Source organism: Prinia subflava, chromosome Z (assembly GCF_021018805.1).
Source record: "Prinia subflava isolate CZ2003 ecotype Zambia chromosome Z, Cam_Psub_1.2, whole genome shotgun sequence".
Taxonomy (NCBI): Eukaryota; Metazoa; Chordata; class Aves; order Passeriformes; family Cisticolidae; genus Prinia; species Prinia subflava.
The window spans coordinates 37,614,054-37,636,559 of NC_086283.1; the positions used below are offsets into that span (position 1 = coordinate 37,614,054).

The window sequence follows — 22,506 nt, forward strand, 5'->3', positions numbered from 1 at the left end:
CAAAGAGTAGGGATCTGCTTTTGACAGGCATTGTTACAGCAACAGCAGTTTGGGAGCGCTTTAGCCATTTTGTTTAATACTGTACAAATAGCAAGGGCCTTCTGAATGTAGGCAATACCCCAAGTCATACAGATATTACATTTTAAAAAGAAAAAGATGCTTTTTGCCACATACTGTATACTGGTACAGTTTATAGTTCTGTTTTTTTCTTCATTGGTAACAATTGCCTCATTATCAGTATCGCAAAGAGCTAACCAAGTTGAAACTTTGGCAGCATTTAGAGCCTCGGATGTTTGAGTTCTTCTACAAATACCCACTTGTTTTGAATTTTTATCCAACGAAAGCTCAATAATTAGAGCAAACATATCAGAAAATAAGCAACAAATTCTTTTAAGTTTGTAAAATCAGAGTTGCACAAAGGAAAATTCCAATAAATAGGCTTGATATGGACCAAAATAGTCTAATTATTTGTACTTTTCTTCATATGAAAATAAAACAAACAACCCTCTCCCAAAGAAACCTCAAAGGGTTATTCTGAGCAGATGAACCTTCATTGACATGACATTTACTCTTAGTCCAAGTGTAAGCAGTTGGCTCTAGAGTACTTGGATAAATCTTGGTAGATAAGACTGATGTGGAGAAGTGAACTCAACATTACTGTAATGGAACTGAGAACTGACAAGCAGTTCTGTTGGGTATTACATAATCCAACCATGCTGATTCACTTTTTTTTTTGCACACTTATCACAGTTTTTCAATACTAGAAGTGATGGAAGATTTTATTTAAGCAATAGGTAGTCCACACAGTCCTTAAATACAAATAAATGTATATATACATGCATATATCTTTGTCCTGACTGTTCATGTCTTTCCCTGAAATATCTGCCCTTTTCCTTACTATAAACTTAAGAAACACTGACAGAGTTGACAAATTCAATACAGATAAATGCAGTTTATGCAGCTCTAGTTGCAGTCTTTTAGAGTTTGAAAACTTACTAGAGTCTAGCATGATATTTAACTAGGTTAATTTTTTTTGCACATTGCATACACTCAATTTACCAAACTGGAAGTGTCCCATTTGTCACTCCTTCCTCATTGTTGAGAAAAGATAATTTCCTTGTTAATCTCTAAGATTAATTTTCTGTTCTGAGGGCTGCAGTACATTGTAATATGTTATTAAGGGTAGTGAAATTGTAGTTTACTACAGTAGGGGAGTCCTTAGAGCTAACACAAGATTTTGTAAGTGATTCACACAAAAACAATGATGGCGAGCATTTGAAAGATAGGCTGCAATATTTTGATTATGGGTTTGGATTAGATTACAAAATTTGTGAAGCAGGAAAAATATAAGGATGATGGAAAAAATTAATCACCTCATGAAAAGGCACTGTACTAGGTACTTAAAAAGTTTATCTGGCCTTGCCCTTCCAGAAGGGCCAAAAAAGCTGGCCAGATATGACACTTCTCTCAGCAATTCCCCCATTTACAACTCAGGAGCTTCCCTAAACAGACAGAGGACCTTTATTCCTATTTAGTAATCTGCAGGGAACTTTTCTTTCATAAAATGGTATTTAACTTTGACAGTTCAGAGGAATTACCAGTGCAAGGAATTCTACAGTAACATCGTAAGATTCAGGTAATAAAATGACAGACTGCTCAGTTGAAAAAGCTGTCTCCCTTGTGTTTGTTTTCCTTATAGTTGAAGAAAAAGCAAGAAACAGCAGGAAACAAACCATGGAATGTTTCCAAACAGTTATGATTTCACCTATAGTGTTTTTAAGTTTGCAACAAACAAAACAATCACAATTCTACATTTCTGACATAAACCTCACAAAGAAAATAAAGACTGGTGACAGTTTAAAGTTTCGTCCTCTGTTGCATTATAAGGCATCTGAAGATGTCCCTGCTCATTGCAGGGAGGTTGGACTAGATGACTTTTAAAAGACCCTTCCAACCCAAGTCATTCTATGATTCCATGGTTTGTAATGACCTACTGAGAAAAATAATCTCATTATCTCCTATGTCTACACTCCTACATCTACATTTACTGCAACCTAAGTAGTCTGCTTACTGATGTCCACAATGAATTTCAGCCCCACAGGACTGTGGTTCCAGTCAGCCTGTGCATGCTTCTTCAGAAATGAGAACTGCAACACTTGTCACAAAGGTGACAAATGTGAAAAGACTGGAAAAGTGGTGATAGATACTAAATTTTAGAACACAGGATGGAACTGCCTAAAAAAAAAAAAAAAAGAAGAAAAATTATTTTTCAGTACCAAGTGCATCCTGTCCATCAAGTCCCTTCATACACATGATATTTTGGAAATCATAGTAAGGGGATGTCTGACAGCCTCTGCATCTGAGAGCACTAAGAGCCATGTGGCCTCTTGGTAATCCAAGACTGGGAGGATGAGCAGCATTGAAGAAGAAAGAAATGGAAGCAACTGTGAAGATGAACAAGATGAGGAAGAGCCTTGCACCAAAATGCACTGTCACACCTTTGATAGCTCATCTAACAGCAAGTTGAAGATTGAGGCAGATTCAAATATGGCATTGAACCTTCACTAATGAAGTGACAGTTCCCATGGTTAACCTCTCAGCCCTGTGTAGTGCCTATTAACTCTGAACGAGTATTTTGATGCTGCCTACTACAACTTACTTTACTGGGTAGGGAAGAAGCAATGGAAAACCTTCTGTACAATTTCAGTCAACAACTGCTCATAGTGCATAGTGAAAAGTTCTTGAAAAATGCCTTCCCATTATATGGGTCTTTTTCTTTAAAGTTAGGAAAAACAATTGATGAGCACTAAGAAAATTGACTATAGCCCTTCCCTTCCCTTCCCTTCCCTTCCCTTCCCTTCCCTTCCCTTCCCTTCCCTTCCCTTCCCTTCCCTTCCCTTCCCTTCCCTTCCCTTCCCTTCCCTTCCCTTCCCTTCCCTTCCCTTCCCTTCCCTTCCCTTCCCTTCCCTTCCCTTCCCTTCCCTTCCCTTCCCTTCCCTTCCCTTCCCTTCCCTTCCCTTCCCTTCCCTTCCCTTCCCGCACCTTCCCGCACCTTCCCGCACCTTCCCGCACCTTCCCGCACCTTCCCGCACCTTCCCGCACCTTCCCGCACCTTCCCTTCCCTTCCCTTCCCTTCCCGCACCTTCCCGCACCTTCCCGCACCTTCCCTTCCCTTCCCGCACCTTCCCGCACCTTCCCGCACCTTCCCTTCCCTTCCCGCACCTTCCCGCACCTTCCCGCACCTTCCCTTCCCGCACCCTTCCCTTCCCTTCCCTTCCCTTCCCTTCCCTTCCCGCACCCTTCCCTTCCCGCACCCTTCCCGCACCCTTCCCTTCCCTTCCCTTCCCTTCCCTTCCCTTCCCTTCCCTTCCCGCACCCTTCCCTTCCCTTCCCTTCCCTTCCCTTCCCTTCCCTTCCCTTCCCTTCCCTTCCCTTCCCTTCCCTTCCCTTCCCTTCCCTTCCCTTCCCTTCCCTTCCCTTCCCTTCCCTTCCCTTCCCTTCCCTTCCCTTCCCTTCCCTTCCCTTCCCTTCCCTTCCCTTCCCTTCCCTTCCCTTCCCTTCCCTTCCCTTCCCTTCCCTTCCCTTCCCTTCCCTTCCCTTCCCTTCCCTTCCCGCACCCTTCCCTTCCCTTCCCGCACCCTTCCCTTCCCTTCCCTTCCCTTCCCTTCCCTTCCCTTCCCTTCCCTTCCCTTCCCTTCCCTTCCCGCACCCTTCCCTTCCCTTCCCTTCCCGCACCCTTCCCTTCCCTTCCCTTCCCTTCCCTTCCCTTCCCTTCCCTTCCCTTCCCTTCCCTTCCCTTCCCGCACCCTTCCCGCACCCTTCCCGCACCCTTCCCGCACCCTTCCCGCACCCTTCCCGCACCCTTCCCGCACCCTTCCCTTCCCGCACCCTTCCCTTCCCGCACCCTTCCCTTCCCTTCCCGCACCCTTCCCTTCCCGCACCTTTCCCGCACCCTTCCCTTCCCTTCCCGCACCCTTCCCTTCCCTTCCCGCACCCTTCCCTTCCCGCACCCTTCCCTTCCCGCACCCTTCCCGCACCCTTCCCTTCCCTTCCCGCACCCTTCCCTTCCCGCACCCTTCCCGCACCCTTCCCGCACCCTTCCCGCACCCTTCCCGCACCCTTCCCGCACCCTTCCCGCACCCTTCCCTTCCCGCACCCTTCCCGCACCCTTCCCGCACCCTTCCCGCACCCTTCCCGCACCCTTCCCTTCCCGCACCCTTCCCGCACCCTTCCCGCACCCTTCCCGCACCCTTCCCGCACCCTTCCCGCACCCTTCCCGCACCCTTCCCGCACCCTTCCCGCACCCTTCCCGCACCCTTCCCTTCCCTAATATTAGAGAGAACATCTGAGCAGTGAAAAAGGGTATATCATATATAGAAATTAAGAAAACTGAATATTATTACACAATATTAATGCTTTGAAGTATATTGCAGAATGTGGCTTTGCAGAAAATATTTATATGATATAACTGTGGAAAAAAACCTGTGCTTTCATAATGTATCAAAATGTCTGTATTCTCACCACTGTGTTGGTCCATATTATGCCTTTTTCTTTCTTTTTTTTTCTTAATAAATAAGAAATTCAATAAAAGAAGCAATTGAATAATAAGCTTTAATTATCTTCTGAGTTTACCTATAAATATTTACTATGTGTCTTCTCCTTAGGCTGTTAAAGTGCAACTAATAATGCAACTTCAATTGTTTTTAACAGTTCTTAGCTAAACATGAAGATTTATTGCAAAACCTGAAAGATCTTTAAAAACATTTTTTTTTCCCAGATGATTGGGGAGAGTGTTTCACAGAATTTCAAAAATTTTTGGGAGACCTGAATTAGTAAAATATTTACAGGCTATTGCTTCAGAAGTCATCAGTTAAACTTAGCAATGCAAATATAAAATTGCCACAAAAACATTCTTTTTATTTTTAAATAAGCTTGAACAGTGTTCCAAATCCTCCTGGCTCTGTTTGCAATTGTTTTTTGAGAGTAAAAAAAACAAAAGGAGTTTGGTAGCAGGACTTTTTGGCCAAAATAAAAAACAAAACAAAACAGATTTCTCTCATAAAGTTCAAAGAATAAAATACCACCACCAAGAACATGCAATAAATGAATCACAACAAAACCATTGATTCCTGACTGGGAATGCTAAATGTACAGAATTTAACAGTATAAGATACTGAAGACCAGAAATCTGGTAGCTCCATGCCCATGAAATCGAACTGTAAAATAATGTTCATTGATTGTAGAAATAGGAAGTAAAAAATGTTGTTTTATATTTTTTTAATATGCTGATGCTTGTGGCAAGGAAAGTTTTGCAATTAAAGGATACTTTCTAAAAGAAAAGAACATGTCCCATTAAGCATAATAAAGACATCCCTATTTCAAAATCATAGAAGACTAGCCTCTCTAACCTTTGCACCAAATCTCAGGGTTTTTGCAAACTTTCACGTACCACCTTAAGACACCTTGGGTTATAATAAATTGAAAAAAAGGGCATTTTATCATATCTTATGCAATTACTGTTACACGGGGAACATGGCAAATCCCAGAAGAGTTGAAAAAAAAAAAAAAAGAAAAAAAAAGAAAAAAAAAAAAAAAAAAGAGCCTGCTTACTTTCACATAACAAAAATATTTGGATGCACAGTTGCAAAATATTAAATGAGTGCTAAATTTGCAACTGTGCAGTCACAACTGCACAATGTACATGAGCTTGCTTTTACAGATTTCTTTGAAGGAAAACAGCTAATTTGGACATGTGAAGCACAGTGTAAGCAATCTAAATAACACAAGTGAAGTTGATGCTTTTATGTTATTATCTTATTCAGATGTCAGTTCTTTATTTCAGCTTCTAATTATTCTTGTACATTTTGTCCTAAGAATATTTGTAAAAAGTCTTAAAGATGAAGATTTGTTTTTCTCCTAAAAAACCCCAAACAAACAAACAAACCCAAACAAACAAAAACCACAACAAAAACCAAACAAAAACCAACCAACCAAACAAACAAAAAACTCCTGGAGCACTGTGAAGACTAAAATATTATATCCAGTGCGTGTGATGAATACTGTGAATGCTGTCCATAACTCTCAGTTCAGAAGTAGCCAACATCTGGTTCTTGATTTCTATATGCATGTTGCCATTTCAAGATGAAAGCATTCCTGTAATTCGCTACTCCTTTGATTCTCTTGGATACATGATATTTATCTTATGATTCCAGATAAAGACTTCAGCATCTATCTTATAGGTTAGGGAAGACACACAACTACATGTTTAGACATACATTCTCACTTGTAATCAAAAGTCCTGTCCTCAGCATCATTTCCTGAGCACACAAGCATGTCTGGAATGTCCTGCACTTGCATTTTGTGGGTTTATTTGTTTCTTGAGAACATCAGATAGTAGCAGGTGTAGGCAGACTATTCAGCATGTTTTGCTGTGACTAAGAATTGCACACTGCTAACACAATAATATATTTGGATACTGGAATTAGGTGATCTTCAAGGTCCCTTCCAACCCAAACCATCCTATGATTTTATATTAAGAAATTTATATGAAGATGGATGAAATTAGGTAGTTAAAATTCTACAACTAAATATCCAAGTCATTCTTTATTTAGTTCTATTTTGGCAACATGAAGTTTTAATCTTTACATTAATTCTGTCACTTTAACAATTATGATATCTGATTCAGGTAAGTTGTACTGCATATTTACGAGTAGGGCATGAAATTATGCCAGTTCAAGATTCATTCAATATATGAAGCTCATCTATTTAAAATTATCAGGGGGAAAAAAATCAAGTTGTTCTGTTACATTTTTAAACCTTTTTGTGAAATTATGAAAGGTTAACAAACAGAAAATAAAACCATTACTATTGGATTGCTGTCCTGTTACTATTAATTTTCTGCATTTGGATCTTAGGACCTGTCATGAGTGGGTTTCCACAGGATTCCATCCTCAGCCCTGTGCTCTTCAACATCTTCATAAATGACTTGGACACGGGACTGGAAGGGATGCTAAGCAAGGTCACAGACGATACAAATGTGGGAGGATCTGTTGGTTCCCTTCAAGGTAGGGAGGCCCTGCAGAGAGACCTCAGCACATCAGAGGAATGGGCAATCACTGACCATATGAAGTCCAACAAGGAAAAGTGTCGGGTTCTGCTCCTGGGATGGGGCAAACCTGGATGTACGGACAGACTGGGGAATGATATGCTGGGAAGCAGCACCATGGAAAGGGACTGGTTGATGGCAAGTTGAGCATGAGCCAGCAGTTCCCTGGCAGCCAGGAGGGTAAACTGTGTCCTAGGATGCAAACTTAAATATTAGTTAACCCAATGGCTGTTTATCCAGTGAATGCTTCTGACTTGGCTCCTGTCAAGGCTAACTTTTGAGAAGGTAGTTTCTATATATAGGAGGAGAGTCAGCCAGCAGAATATATTTGCTGAAAGGCTGGCAAACAGAATGAGTACAAAGTGAAAAATCTTTTTAAGCAAACTCAATGCCTCTCTCTGAATGACTACACAAGACGTAGAGCTAGCATTCCTTGAAAATCAGCTTTCACAATTTTTTCAGCCTTTTATACTTTTCTTTCCAAGATTCACTTTTGAGAAGGAAGAGCTGACTGCTCCAAAGAGATGACTAATTCTTGACTCTCCCACTGCTCTTTCTTGAGCCCTCTACTGTTGAGGAAAATTCCCTGAGCTAAGTATACTGTATCAATCACCATGTAAACTAACATGACCAATAACAGAGCAATTCGGGGACAGTAAAGAAGAGCATGAGAGGGCAAACTCATGTATTTGGTGCTCCAGATAGGGTAATGAGAAGTGTGCATATTGCTGAAGTTAAGATTTGACAAACCCTATTCATTCATGTTTATTCTACACTACAACCTTGTTTTAATCATATTCTTTTACAGTGATAGCCTAGTCACAAGTAAATACTTTCTGGGAATATCACAGACCACTGCCAAAGGAATTGACACCAATTACTAAAAGCAGATTTTTGCTAGGCTAGCTGTCATTTGGCCATGGCATTTTCTTGAAACTACCAGAACAGGGTATGAGAGATGAGAATTTACTTAAGTGTACCTAGGACAAATGCAGATGACTAGGAAGAATATATGCATGACAGAAAAAGAGGTACAATTAAAAATGGGTATCTGTGTATAAATAAAAGTAATAAATCCTCCAGTGATATTGAAGAAAACATCTGTCTACAAACTGGTCCTCTTTGCAGCTACCAAGTGTGTTCTTCTAGGCATGAAAGTGGTGAAACTTTGGTGAAACTCAGCATTGTTTTTCTGCTCGTGGGAAAGAAAAAATACACAGGAGTCTCCTTTAGTGTGGGTGGCAAAAAACTGCTTTTAGGACAGAAAAAAAAATAGTAAAACACCATGCTACTACCTAAGTTGAGCAAGATGTTTTACAAAGTTTACAGAATTTATTCTAATAACTGCAGAAGAATAATATGGTGGCCTATAATGGAGTGACTGTATTAATAGAAAAGGGAAGAGCAACTGATGTCATCTGTCTTGAACTCTCTAAGGCCTTTGGCATAGATAAACTGTTGCTTGGTGACTCCACCTTTCCTCTGGTTTTGGATGAAACAGAGAGAAACCCTGGCATATTCATTGCTATAAGAAAAAATAAGGTATGTCTTGCAACTTAAGAAAGCAACATTGCCAAAAGACCTTCCTAACACATAGCATCTTGAAGGCCAGAACTTGGTGCAGATATAATCAAAGACCTCCTCTCTGTTTCAAAAGTAAGATAGCATCATGAAACTGATTGCAGACAAATTTTGTGATGGGAAAGATATTGTTTCCCATAGCAGCAATTTACATGGCTGCTGTATAACAGGAGTAGGAGCAGCTCCCAGAAATTTTGTAAGAAGATAGTCAACTGAGTGAATGTCAAGATTCAACATTTATAAGCGATACTAGGCCTCACCACTGCAAGCTGCCTTTGACTGTGTCTTATAAGCACAATATACCCAGAAGACATTAAAAGGTGTGTAAATATACTACCGTCATCTTTAATTTTGGAAGACAAATAGTCAGTCAAAAACATCAGAGGCCTTTAGTCAACATTTAGTACTTTGTTATGTAGTTATAGACAATGTTACAAACTACAGAAATCATGATATATTCTCTCTAGAACCTTAAATCATAAACACAGCTACGCAGAGACCCCTTATACAATTCCAGGCACCATAAATTGCAGGAGACAGCTCATTTTCCTCTCTAAAACAGCTTCTCTCCAAGCTGCTCTCATTATCACTGTATGGAGTATTTAATTTGTGCTTTTTGGTAGCAAAATAGCAGTTGCAGGTGCGCACATAGTAATAGTTACAATTGACTTAAAAGACAAAAAAGGAAGTAGGGATCTTACTGAATTTTGTCTTCCTGATTTTTTTTCTTCTGAGACTGACATTCTCCACCCTATTTTCTAAATTCTATTGAAGAAAGAAAACACCTTAATCCTATGCTAAATCAAAGATTTGTTTCAATCCTACTTTTTCATGTCTTATATCATGCATTTATAACTTCTATTAGTACTTTCTGTCATTTTGCATGACAGCTTTATTTACGGTATTATTTCAATCTTCAGTTTACTTTTTTCCTTTAGTTTAACTGCTCTGAGACAAGCCTAAACTCTCAAAATATTATTAAAGAGTATCCTTGGAGATACCACCAAAAAGTTAGTTATAAATAAATTAGCTGAAAGACTGACAAGAGGAGCCACCTCTGTGCATTTATAGCAGAGAGAAATGAAAGAGTCTTGGTCTTGAATATCATCAGACCTTACTCAAATTCACACAGATCTTAGGCAAGTCAACATTGTGTCATTAAAAAGGACAGAGATATTTGCAGAAATGTCCATATTATATGTACTTACTATTTATAATCATTTTCTCAAGAAAGGAATATATCTCTATAACCCAAATATCAAAAGATGATTTGCACTAGGTTATAAAACTCATTTTCTTTTTACAAAATACCATGAAGACAAGAGAAATATTCTAAGCTTCCCACAGAGTGTCCTATTATTATTGCAGTATTGGTCTAAACTGCTGCAACTTTATTTTGGGAACTTTGTTGTAGTTGAAATTGTTCTGATGGAGGAGGCTGACCGAAACTTCCTGTTTTGCACAAGACAGATCTTTCCTTTCAAGCACGTTTCATTTGCAAGTAGCATAGGAAATATCAAAACAGAGGCATTAACTCCAAATAGTCCAGTGCACAGAGCACTCTGTGCATGGCTTTACAGCCACCAAACACACTGCAAAATGCAGAGACCAAAGCTGTGCCCATCACCTGGGGCTGAGCAGGGAGCACACCCTGTACCCACAGGAGATCATGCCCTGCAAGCTGGCAATCATTGCACCTGATCAGCCCCAGCCCTCCCTGAGACAGGACGTTCAGTACCCCAGCCAAAATCTAGCATGGGGACACAACGCTCCAAGCACGGCAGTGCTTTGTTTCATTTCTGTTCTCTTTAGCTAGACTAAACTTAGTCACAAAGCCAGTGATACTAATTTCTTGTTCTAGATTTCACATATTTTTATGCCCCTCAGACCATTAAGCATCTGCATAGCTTTGATCATCAAAGTACTTTCACAGACTTCAAAGGGACACTAGCAGGCTTAACCTTAAACCAAGTGCATAAGTATCTGCTGAACCGTGGTTTCGGGTGGGGTTCTCTGAACTGTCAGTGCCATTCAAAAGTACAACTTGTTTGCATAGGGGTAGCCAACAAATCATACCTGCTGCATTTGTTCTTCCTCTGAAAATGTCGTCATATGCCTTCCATTGAGGAGTCACCTGGTAGGCGTGGATGAACACCACAAAAACCACCACCAGGCACATTAATGGCACCAGAGCAGCGGTAAAGAGAGCAGCATAGGCATTTGGAATGAAACACCTGATGGAAAAAAAATGAAAAAAAATGCTGTTGATAAGCATAAGAGACACCTTGAAAGACCATAAATACAACATAGAAACAAATATTTTTGAAAAAGGGTGTGCTTTAAAATCCACAAATTCTTTAATTCTGTTCCCAGAGTAATCTCGATAGGTTTCTTTGTGTTCTGCTGACTCTTATCTCATCATCATATCTTAAGGAGTATTGCTTTTGCTCTTATTCCTTGCATGTTATGTTTATTTAGCCTAAACAATGTTGGAAAAATTTAAACTTGTAATGAAAAAAGTTACATTTTAACAAACTACATGCTTCTATGTTTATTTAAAGTGATCATTCTTAGTCATCAATTTCTAAAATCTTCTACATTTTGCAATTTTCTACACTTAGTTCCTGAAAACACAAATTAATTTTTGAAAAAATATATTTTTAAAATAAATGAACAAGTTCTACAGACAACCTAACTATTCCTTCTCAAATTGTTGAAAATTACATGTCATTTGCTCATAGAAGCCAAATGCTCACTCCCTCCCCCCTTTTTTCCCCTGATTGTTCAGTGTCTTTTTGCCCTTTTCATTTATTTAAGTTATAATTATTTTTAAAGATGTGTCAGGAACATGAATTATCCCTGAAAGAGTCAAATTATGCATATGTGATGATGACTTGAAATGAAAATGGAGATGATAAAGAGAGCTCTCAGGGGTATGAGAGATCAGGGTTTTCTGTACTCTCCCTGGAGAGCAGTATGTGCTTTGCAGCCACTGACCTACTCTAGAGATGACGCACAACAGAGCGGCCCAAGGGACAGTGCGGGAGTCAGTATGTCTGGAGATTACGTGGTCACTGCTATCCCTATCAAGAGGGTGTAACTTACCCAGCCTTTCTCCTTCTCAGGTCAGCTCATCTAAGTAAGCTTTCTCTTGATGCTGACATATGTCTGACAGAGGCCTAGGCACATGTTTCACTGACTTACGGGGCTGGATAAACCTTCTGGGCTTGTTTAGGTATACTTTCATACACTGCCAGATTGCTTCCCATGTTGTCTCTTTCAGAACAGCAGTCATGCATACTCAGTGAATCCCCCAAAAATTTCCAGCACAATCTAGAAACCTTTCACTGCTCTCTGCAGGATGTAGAGGCTCAGTGAGACACCAAGCTTAGATATCATCTGATAACATAGCTGAATAAGTAAACATCAGGGAAAGTTGGAACTCTGCATTTTTATTCAAAGTGTTTGTTCCTTTCCTCATAGAAGAGATTCTTCAGTCCTTTACTCATCTTGGTGGCCTTCACTGGACTTTGTGCAGTGTGTTCATGTCCCTTTTGTACTGAGAAGGCCAGAATTGAACCCAGCATTCCAGGTGTGACTTCATGAATGCTGAGCGGAGGGCAAGGATCGTCTCCCTTGACCTGGTCTCAACATGTTTGATATGGGACACAACATCCCAGCCATTTCATTTTTCTAATTTTCACTATTTCTTGGGTATGAAAGTTATTTTTGTTCCCCAAATACATTCTTGAGTTGGCTCAATTAGCACTAAGAAATGAAATGATATTACCACAACCTATGCTGCTTTTCGTGATTAAACTTCAGGCAAGAATTTTAGCACAAGAATAGTCTTCCATAAAATCCTATTTATGTTCTGAAATCTGTATTTTTCTCATCTTGATGCATTTTTTAATTTCAAAGATAATATATACTCTAAAAAACTACCAGAGTTTCTTGAAACTTTATGCTCCTTTACATTCAGTTAATAAAAGCTGTATAAAAGTGAAAATCTATGGAGATGGATCACTTTTACTAATACCCTTAAGTACTTGTTCTAAAAAATACACTGGAAATACACAAAGCTGTATTAATCTTCACAGCTTACTTTGGATTTTTTTCTTGAAGCAATGCTATGCAAGTCAATGACAACCACATCATCCTGTAAGATTTATTCTTACATAGTAATGTGATGATATATGTTGACAGTTCCGTATTTTATTACATATCATTTGGGATAAAATTACAGGGACCAACAACAATTATTTATTATACTAATATGGGAGACACAGCTATTATTCCATTACCATGACACCCTTGTGGCACGGAATTACTGAGTATTGCATATTCCTAGCATTGGATAGGAATATTAAGAAATACCCCAAAATATAAGCTAAGTTAATGTTTCAGAACACAACTACTCTACTTTAAAAGGCTTAGAAAGGGTGACATAGAAATTTGTAAAACTAGATCATAACAAACCTTACTTGTCTGAAGACATTATTTTCTGCAGTATATCCCTCCAGCAAGTTATTTTTTCTCATTTTTTTAAGGCCCTAGGTTTCTGTAAGTTTTTTGTTTTGTTTGTTTTGAATCTGAGTGATAGCAAAAAAAACAACTAAACAACCAACCAATCAAGAAACAAAATCTATCTATTGAACTACTGCCTTCTGCAAGAAAGAAAGAAAAAAAAGAAAAAGGGAAAAAACCAAACCAAAACAAAACAAAAAAACCACCAACAAAACAAAAAAAAAAACCACCAGAAAACTGACACTGTTAGCTTCTTCCATGGTTCTCATTTTATTGCAAAGATTCTGTGATTTCCTAGTAACACTTCCTTTTGCCAAAATGTATTTTTTTCCCCTCACTCTTTTGAGAATATTTGAGGATTAAGAATTTTGAGAATTTTGAGAATTAGGATCCCTCAATTAAGGTCTCTTCCAGCATTGAAAAGACAGCTATTTAGCTTTTGTATCAAGATGCCTAAAGTCTTACCCTTCTTGACTATTTTTATCTCACTGGAGGGTCCAACTTTGGTTCTGTGCTGATGACTTTGTTTTGACCACTGACTTTGTTTATGTCTAATTTTGTTTCGATTGCTATAAATTTTTCTGTTAACTTTGTGTGAGGACTTAAAGAATGCAATTGACTGTCTCAAAACACTGTCCCCACCAGAAAAGCCAACACAACAGGAAACTGAGACAAGCTCCTTTTTATACAAAGCTGACAACAGAAACTGATGGAACATTTAACTAGCCCCCATAATTGCATGTATTTTCAGTTTATCTATTTTTGTGATTTGTTTTCATTGATGGGAACTTGTTGGGAGACCAAATATTAGTAAGACTATATAAGAAAAACCCCTTAATGTATTGTTAGTTTGATTTTTGCTGAAAAAACAAATGGTGTGGCACGTATTCTTTTATTTCAACCAATGGAGAATTAGAACATCCAACCACATTTAGCATGGGAGTTGGTTTATGGATCTTGGAATCATGCAAACATGTATTAACCTTCTGAGTTCTGCCTCAGAAGGCTTTTTTTTATCATGACTTGGCAAAATTTTTCAGAAACATCAGAAAAATTAATAAGTAACCTAAATGATCTTTAAAAAACAAAAGAAAATATAACTTGGGAAATGATCGAGTTCCCCTTCCTAAGGGTTCATGGATAAAATCCAGAATAGTCTTTTACCAATTGTCAAGACCTGTAATTGTTTTTGAAAATACTTGTGTTTTCACATTAATATGCCAGATCTACTGTTAAGTTTCCTAGCATATTTCCTAAGAGAATATGTCAACCTCACCTCAATTCTTTTATCTACTCTAATCAATGTGGTAACTATAGTATACTGTGGACTACACATGCTTCCAACCCATGGGTGCAATTTCCTGTAGCAGTAATTGCAAAGGAATGTAATGAGACCAATATGCCCACTGAAAATAAAATAAAGAAATAATAACAATAAAAGAAAAATAACAGAGAAAAAAACCCACTAAACTTGAAAGGGAATTAATTTCACCAACAGTAGCCACAATTTTTCTTTTGTGTCAAAATTAAGTCACAATAGAGCTTTAATCTAGCATCTGGAGAACTGAGTATAGGCTCAGTTTAAAGATGTGTTTATCTGAAAACCTTTTTATGTAAGAACTTAATTTAGATGAGATTTTTTTTGTATTTTGTATTAGAACTTTGTGCTAAAACTTAATTTCTCATAGTGTGTAGAACTACTCAGTGTGGGTAAGAGTGGGGGTCCCTTCCAAGTCAGAATATTCTGCAATTCTGTCATTATCTACAAAATTTCTCCAACTATATGTTGATGTGGCTGAGAAAGAACCCTATTTTGAAGCCTTTAAAGTATGTGAAGACACATCCTCAACAAACTCATTCACACTTGTTCCAGTGCAAAAGATAAGCAAAAGTGCTGTGAAACTTGGTCATCCACGTGTTCGTTTTGGTTTGGTTTGGGTTTTGTTTGTTTGGTTGGTTTTTGTTTTGGTTTGGTTTTTTTTTTTAGTCTTTTGTTTTGGTTGGCAGCTTTTTGTTTGTTTGGAGTATTTTCAATTTGTCTGGGGTTTTTTGATTTTTTTTGTTGTTTTTTTTTCTTTTTATTAAGAGAAAAGCTTATGCTTCTATGAAGTGATGTGGAGCAAACCATATGGAAACAGTAACATTTCTAAGCTGCACTTATCATGGATAACATTTGAGATGGTAGTCATTAGTTCTTCAGGAAATTCAAGCCACATTAGAGAAACTTCTGTTTCTACAGTAGGTAAGATTCTAGATATTTCTACATTATAAAAAAAAAATCACACTGCTGAAGGCACACAAGATTAGACTTGTAGTCTTCAGTCAGCTTCACATAGTCTTTATACACATTAACAACAGTTCATGCAACATCCTGGAAACAGACTTCACACTTTTTCAAACTGAGTGAGACTGAATTAAAGAGTGTGGCCCAGTTTGATATGCTTTATGGCTACCTTGGAGGGTGGAATGTGATCTACCTTTTTTTTGTTGTTGTTTTTATGAGCTTTACTTCACAAACAGGAATTACATGCCACCTTACTACCTTTCATTGTAGCAAGCACTGACCTGTGATAGAACTGTGGATTAATTAAAAAAAAGTGAGAATTTGAAAAACTTTTTCAAGTGCCATCAGAAATGACATGCTGTTCTTGTGAGCCTTTCACTAAAGGAAATTCTACTGTGGCTGAGAACTAGAAAGCTTTGCTCTCTATAAAATACTTCTTTCCATATTACATTCTACATCACTAGTGCCTAATCTCTGTCTAGTGTTAAAGAACAAGAATCCTCCTCAATAAACCTGCTTCAGTGCTTCACAGCACTTACTAAGAGAGACTATTACCCAATGTTAAACTGTTTATTTGTGCAGTATACACAGGTTATGTCTTATCTGAGGCAACATGGCTGTGCAAAACTGATCTTTTCCTCATTTGCTGCAATATTTCTTTATATACTTGTAAATAGCTACTATTTTCCAGTATGCCATTCTTCTAAATGAATAGCCCTAGATATTTCAGTCTTTCTGGAAATATTTTATAATTAAGACTATTGCTGGTATCCTTGATCACGCCACTTTACTGATGTATTTATTAAGTTATTGATTACAGCATGTTTGAGAGCATTTCTTCTCAGTACATGGCTAGAGCAGAAGGATTTTATGTGTTCTTAAGATTGAATTGCTTAACAATAGGTGCAAATAATGACTACATTTCCATAGCAGAAAATTGTTGACTCATCCTCAGTTTACCATCCACAACACACATGAGCTCTTTCCATGGAGAACTGGTAAAGAGCCAGTTAATCCTCATCCTCTTCCTGCAAAGCTTATTACTCTTGAGAAGATACAATCCTATCCACATGTTCTCACTAAATACTGTAGTATTTCTTCAGAAGAGATCTCAGATGTAAGTAACATTATGAATTTTAACTTATTTTTAATGCACTTTTTCTCCCCAGCTTTGTGCTGTGGAACATTTGAATGGAAACTCCTTTATTGCAGGCTTGTATTACATTAGATAATAAAAATAATATATTCCAGTACATTAGTAACCAAGGCAGATGTTGAAAAATATTTGAAGGGGACTTTAAAGTAATTGTTACTTAAAACATTTCATCTAAGAATTCTGAAAACCCGAGAACTGTTGGCAGTCTTTTTCAATATCCGTGGAATATAGTGCAGAATTTGAGACTACTAGATATATACTAATATTTCACTGAAGTCAGAAACCAAAAAAACCAGGCGACATGCTAAAACATTCAGCTCACGATCAAGATTTTTTTTGGACAACAGACTACATCAGACAAGCTTGATTTCATTATTTCATGAGTTTACAGGTTTGGTTTATAAATGGACTTGAGACCTCTTACACTATTTAAATCACAAAGCAGGAGGTAATGCAAGGGAAATAATGTAAAACACACTGCATACCTAGTGCACTCACTAGCTAGTTTTATTTCTGAAGACTAGAATCTGTAAACTACTACAGACCACATTAAAAATGACAGGAGTGGTAATTTTACTGTTCTAAAGAAGTAAAGATCATGCCTGGATCTAGAAAGAATTGTCTATTCTGCAGCACACATTCCACTCTAATCAGTCTCACAAATACCTCACAGTGGCATGCTGAGCCTGTGTTGTGGTTCAATCCTGGACAGCAGGTAAGGACTGGTTTCTCACTCCCCCATCTGCCCTCTCAGTGGAGAGATTTGGAAACAAAATGTAAACCTTGTGGGTTAAGAACTATTTAACAATGAAAATAAAATAGTATAGTAATACTGACTATTATGACGATGATGATGATAATAAAGAAAATAATAGCAATATTAACAATAAGAAGAATGAGATATAGTAACCAAGCCTGGAAGAAACATGACACACTACAGAACTGCACAACAACACTGACCGATGCCCAGCCCTCTCCTGAACAACTGAACAACTATCTGTCCCCTTCCAGGTGACTCTCCCTGTTCATATACTGGATATGATGTTCTGCTGTGTGGAATATTCCTTTGGCCAGTTCGTGTTACCTGTCCTGGCCATGCTCTCTCACAACTTTTTTTGCAGCTCCTCACTGGCATTGAACGAAACAATGAACAGCCCAGCACTTAGGGTGAAAACTACGCAGCAACAGCCAAATCATCAAGTTGTTAACAACATTACTTTCATCCTGACTACAAAACACACAGTGCTCTGTACCAGCTACAATGAAGAAAATTAGATCTGCACCAGTCAAATTCTGGACAGTCTGGTTCTGGCAAATTTCAAATACACAAATTGAATTTAAAAAGTTCACACTAGAGCTATGAAAGCCACCAGAGGTCTTATACATTTGTTTTGCTCTGAAGGCATGGGAAAAAAAGTATTTCTGATATGTTTTAGTTTGTTTGGTTTGTGGGGTTTTACCAAATGGCAAGGGACAATTACTGGAAAACTACAAATAGGCAAGGAACTGGACTATCTGAATCAACAAGTAGGCAAAAAGCAAAATTAAAATAATTATATAATTGTAATATATAATTATAATAATTTATTATTAATAATAGTTTTATTATTAAATATTTAATGTTATTATTATTAATAATAGTAATATAATTATAATAATGGTCATATGTTTTGTTTGCAGCAAAACACACGCTGAGGAGCTTACACTATATCAGTATTGGCAGATGGATACTTAAGAGTAGTCACAGGAGGGACTGTCTGTATTTAGCAGACTGAAAATAATCAGGATTGGGCACCTTAGAAGAGCAACCAAACAAAAATTAGAAATGTACTTTCAAGCCCAGGAACTAATGTCTGGTGAAAAAACCCACAAAAACTACTTAAAGCACATGCCTTACAGTGAAAGATGTTAGACAGCTCTTGTTTCTTTACTTGAAGCATTTTTTCCAATGAAACCTCTGAGGTTCAGTCCTAAGCTCTCTTTTCTGGTGAACACCTGTTAAACATTTCCTAAGCAATAGAGAGTTAACCCTAGAATGAAGATCAGCTGAGCTTTCTTGTTGTCCACTGTAGATATTTTCTCAGTTTTACTCCTTTTCTTTTCTCCTCTCCTTCTCTCCTTCCTTCCTCCCTTTACTCTTCCCTTTCCTTCTCTTCATTATCAATACCTGCAAGGTATGCATAGGAATAGGATGGACAAGCTATGCACCTGCATATATACAGAGATATTGTCTAGTATGATTTTTTTAACATCATTTTTGCTACTTAAAGTCATTATCAACTGAATCATTGCACAATCCAAACTACATAATAGAAGAGTAATCCTTCCAGTGTGCAAGGATGAAAACCACATGTACAGCTCCAGTCTAACAATGCAGTGTTTACTTTAACCAGTACCCAAAATAGCATTTACCAAAAATTTTATTTCCACTGATAGTATGTCTTGCATCCTGCTATTGGTTAGACAATTTCTCTCTACAGATTGGCATAAGACACAAACACAAGAATTCTAAAACAACCCATCAGCAAAGATTTTCTTTTTGTAGTTTCTTTAGAAAAGGGCAAATTGCATTCTAATAACAGTACCCACAGAGGCATCCAAAGCATTACTTTTTTCCCCTAAGACTTCAGAAAACAACTTTTTCAGATGTGCTCTGAGTAATAATATTATGCAAATGGTAGCACTGAGTAATCATTCTGTTATTTATATTTATTATATATTAAACATATGTGAAAGAGGTTAAAATTTCCAATTTACATCACAGAAAGAAAACATAAAGTAATTTTACTAGGCTTCTGAGAATGTTAGTGTAATGTCAAAAAGTACAATAAAGGGATTACAGCTACCAGGAAAGTACTTAGTCAGTCAGGTCTCTCTGTTTTTATGGACGCATTTGCATAAAAGTATAGCTTAAAACAACATTTTGCAACCAAAAGTTGGTCCAATGTTGGCACAATATGTCTACTCAGGGAAGTGAAAAGGAAAAACAAGAATCTTACTTGAGGGGGGACACTCACTATAATAGACCTATGGATCTATGATGAAGAATGGATCCTCTCTCCATCCAAAATTCCTAAGGCTGTTTTGCATCACTTCAATTCAGTACTTTTAAAACAATGCCAACACAGAGGTTTTAAGAGGTTATTATGGATGATTCTAAGTAAGATTGGACTTCCTCTATTTCTACAGCTTGCCAACATTACTCAAACCCTAATTCAGGCCTTAGAACTTTTTGGTGGATTCCTGTTGGCAGGATACCGGGTGCTCACCAAGCTGCTCTATCACTTTTCTCCTCAGCAAGACAGGGAGGAAGGGTGGGGCAGCAAGTAAGATGAAAAAACCCTCATGGGTCAGATAAATAAAGCTTATTAAAGCAAAAGACAAGGTTGCGTATGGAAGAAAAAGGAAAAGACTTGTGGTCTACTTCCCACCAGCAGGTGATATCCAGTCACTTCCCAGGAAGAAGGACTTGAGCCTTTGTAGCATTGGCTTTGTAAGACAAACATCAAATGTGTCCCTTTCCTCCTCCTTTCTCCTAGGTCTTATATCTGAGCAGACAGAATATATCATGGAATATCTCTTGGGTCACCTTGGGTCAGCTGTCCTGGCCATGTCCTCCCTCCTAAGATCTTGCTCAACTTCAGCCAGAAAACTCCAGCTAATATAGAAAAAAGTCATAATAATACAATGCACTGCAGTTACATAATGACATGCATTAAAAGGACGGGTATGGAAACCTTGATCAAAATATGATTAAAAGGCCATGGCAACTATACTGAAGCTGAGCATTAATGGTCAGATGCATTCTGCCTTTCTCGCATCTCGTTATTCATAACAACCTAAGTTATATTATGAATAATCTTGGCAAGTTTTAGAAGAAAAAGTGGCATCTTGAGTAAATTGAACACTGTAAGGCAAGCACAGTGGTATTGTGACTCAGGAGGAAACAATATGCTGTCTTTTATGACTCAGTGCTTCAGTATGAGTACACTGAGCTGTAACCTCTGACTGGGATGATTTTTCTACAGGACTGAGAAGGGAAGAAGATTTTGAATCAGTCAGCAAAAACTACAGCTGCATCACAATTTCATCTAAATTTCACTTGGGAGGCTAGAGAAGCTGTTCAAGCAATGGAAGCTGACCGAAATGTAGTCTGGGCTTATACTGTGATTACTATCCAATATGCAACCTCTTTTAGCAAGAGGTTCCTCTCAGGAAATGCATTTTGTTTTTGTATACTCAACAACAAGACAGAAGCTAATAATAACAGGAGGGAGCTATCTGATTTATATTTGCATGAGGTAACTCCAAAAAATGGTCTGATAGGGAGGTGAAAGCAGCCCTAGTTTAGGACTGTATCAAACAGTGATATGGAAGCTTTCAAAGAGGCATGACACAGCTGATATCTCACTGTCATTGCCTTGGCAAGATATCATTGTCACAGGCTTTCTTGACTTTTTTTGGAAATCCCTGACACTTCCTTTTTTTTTTTTTTTTCCCAAATGATTTACAAACAAACAGCATGCTTAACCCATGTTTGTCAAATTATGTGGACTGCATCAAATTTTAAGAATTTTAAGCTGAAGTCTGATTTTCCTAATTTGAGTTGCAGTACAGTATTACAAACCAGTTCAAATTCCAGGTTAATTTAAAAAAAAAATCTTAGAAATATATTTGTTATACACTGGAAATTTTTCAATAAGACAATTTAGGATTTTTAAATGTTATTTATACATGTATGCACTCTTCTCAGAAATAATTTCCTGATCTCTTTCCATAAAATTGTAGGTAGCTGTGAGAAGTGGGTCCAAAACACAAGGAATTGGATTCTTAAATCTGACAACACTGGAATTAGGAGGTGCATGGTGATCACAGAAGTTTCAAAAAAACCTTGGTACTGTGGTGAAGCTACATTTTATGAAGAAAAAAAGTTTTCTAATGTTCCCGTTCCAGTTCCCAGGAAAGAACTACTGTGTGTAAGGCAACTCTGAAATTTAAGGTGGCAGGCAGAACAGCTGCAAATATTATACTTCTCTCTGCATTGTATGTATCTGAAGCTATTTAAATGTCAGTTCCTGTTGCTTCTCATTCTAAAAAAAAAAGGTTTTTTGTAATTTACACAGTGAATTTGCTAAAAATAAATAGGTTTTCTACCAGCCAGACAAGACATTCAGGAAAGCTAAGAAAATGTCAGGTAAAAGAAATTACAAATTGCACAAAATATATCTGCATTTTAAAAGATTTCTTAGAGGTTTTGTGGGTTTTTTAACCTAAATAATACAGTGTTCACCAAACTTCTACTATAAGTTCTTGTTGGTGCTTTTACTGATAAGCAAAAGAACACTAACACAAATAAGTGTTCTTGCTGATAAGTGAACTACAGGCACCCCTTCCTGTTATTAGCAGGGGCTTTTTAAAACCTTGTCTCAATTCTTACCATCAAACAATGCAGCCACAGAACCTCTGTCTCTGGATGTTATCAGAGGCTTTTGCAATGTGTGGAGTTATGTATGTTTAGGGTTTTCATAGTACCTTGTTTTCCCCCACTTAGCAAACAGACACATCTCTCAGTACAGTGTGTTCAGGACACAGCGCAGGGTGGAAACTTGCGGTGTTTCTGCTCTGGAGGAAGTACCAGTTTGCTTTCTCATAACCAGACTCAAGCACCTAAATTTGTGATCTTGCAGAGGCTGCACCCCACTTGTTGCAGTGTAAGTGCTGCTAGCCCCACCAGCTCTTTATTAAGGGGTTTTTTCAATGCTGTGCTTTGGTAGCCATATTGTTGTGCTGCAGGAACAGACTTGGGGCTAAGCTGCTTCTTGCAGCTGTGTGTGCAGAGATGTGAAACACTCC

General features: G+C 38.0%; 1 protein-coding gene across 1 annotated transcript in view; it reads right to left on the reverse strand.

Annotated features, from left to right (window-relative positions):
- Positions 1-22,506, reverse strand: part of ADGRV1 (adhesion G protein-coupled receptor V1) — a 264,541-nt gene that overhangs the window by 39,133 nt on the left and 202,902 nt on the right. The window contains exon 86 of the mRNA XM_063423040.1: positions 10,763-10,920. Within this exon, the coding sequence (XP_063279110.1) occupies positions 10,763-10,920 (158 nt within the window). The remainder of the gene's footprint in view (positions 1-10,762; positions 10,921-22,506) is intronic.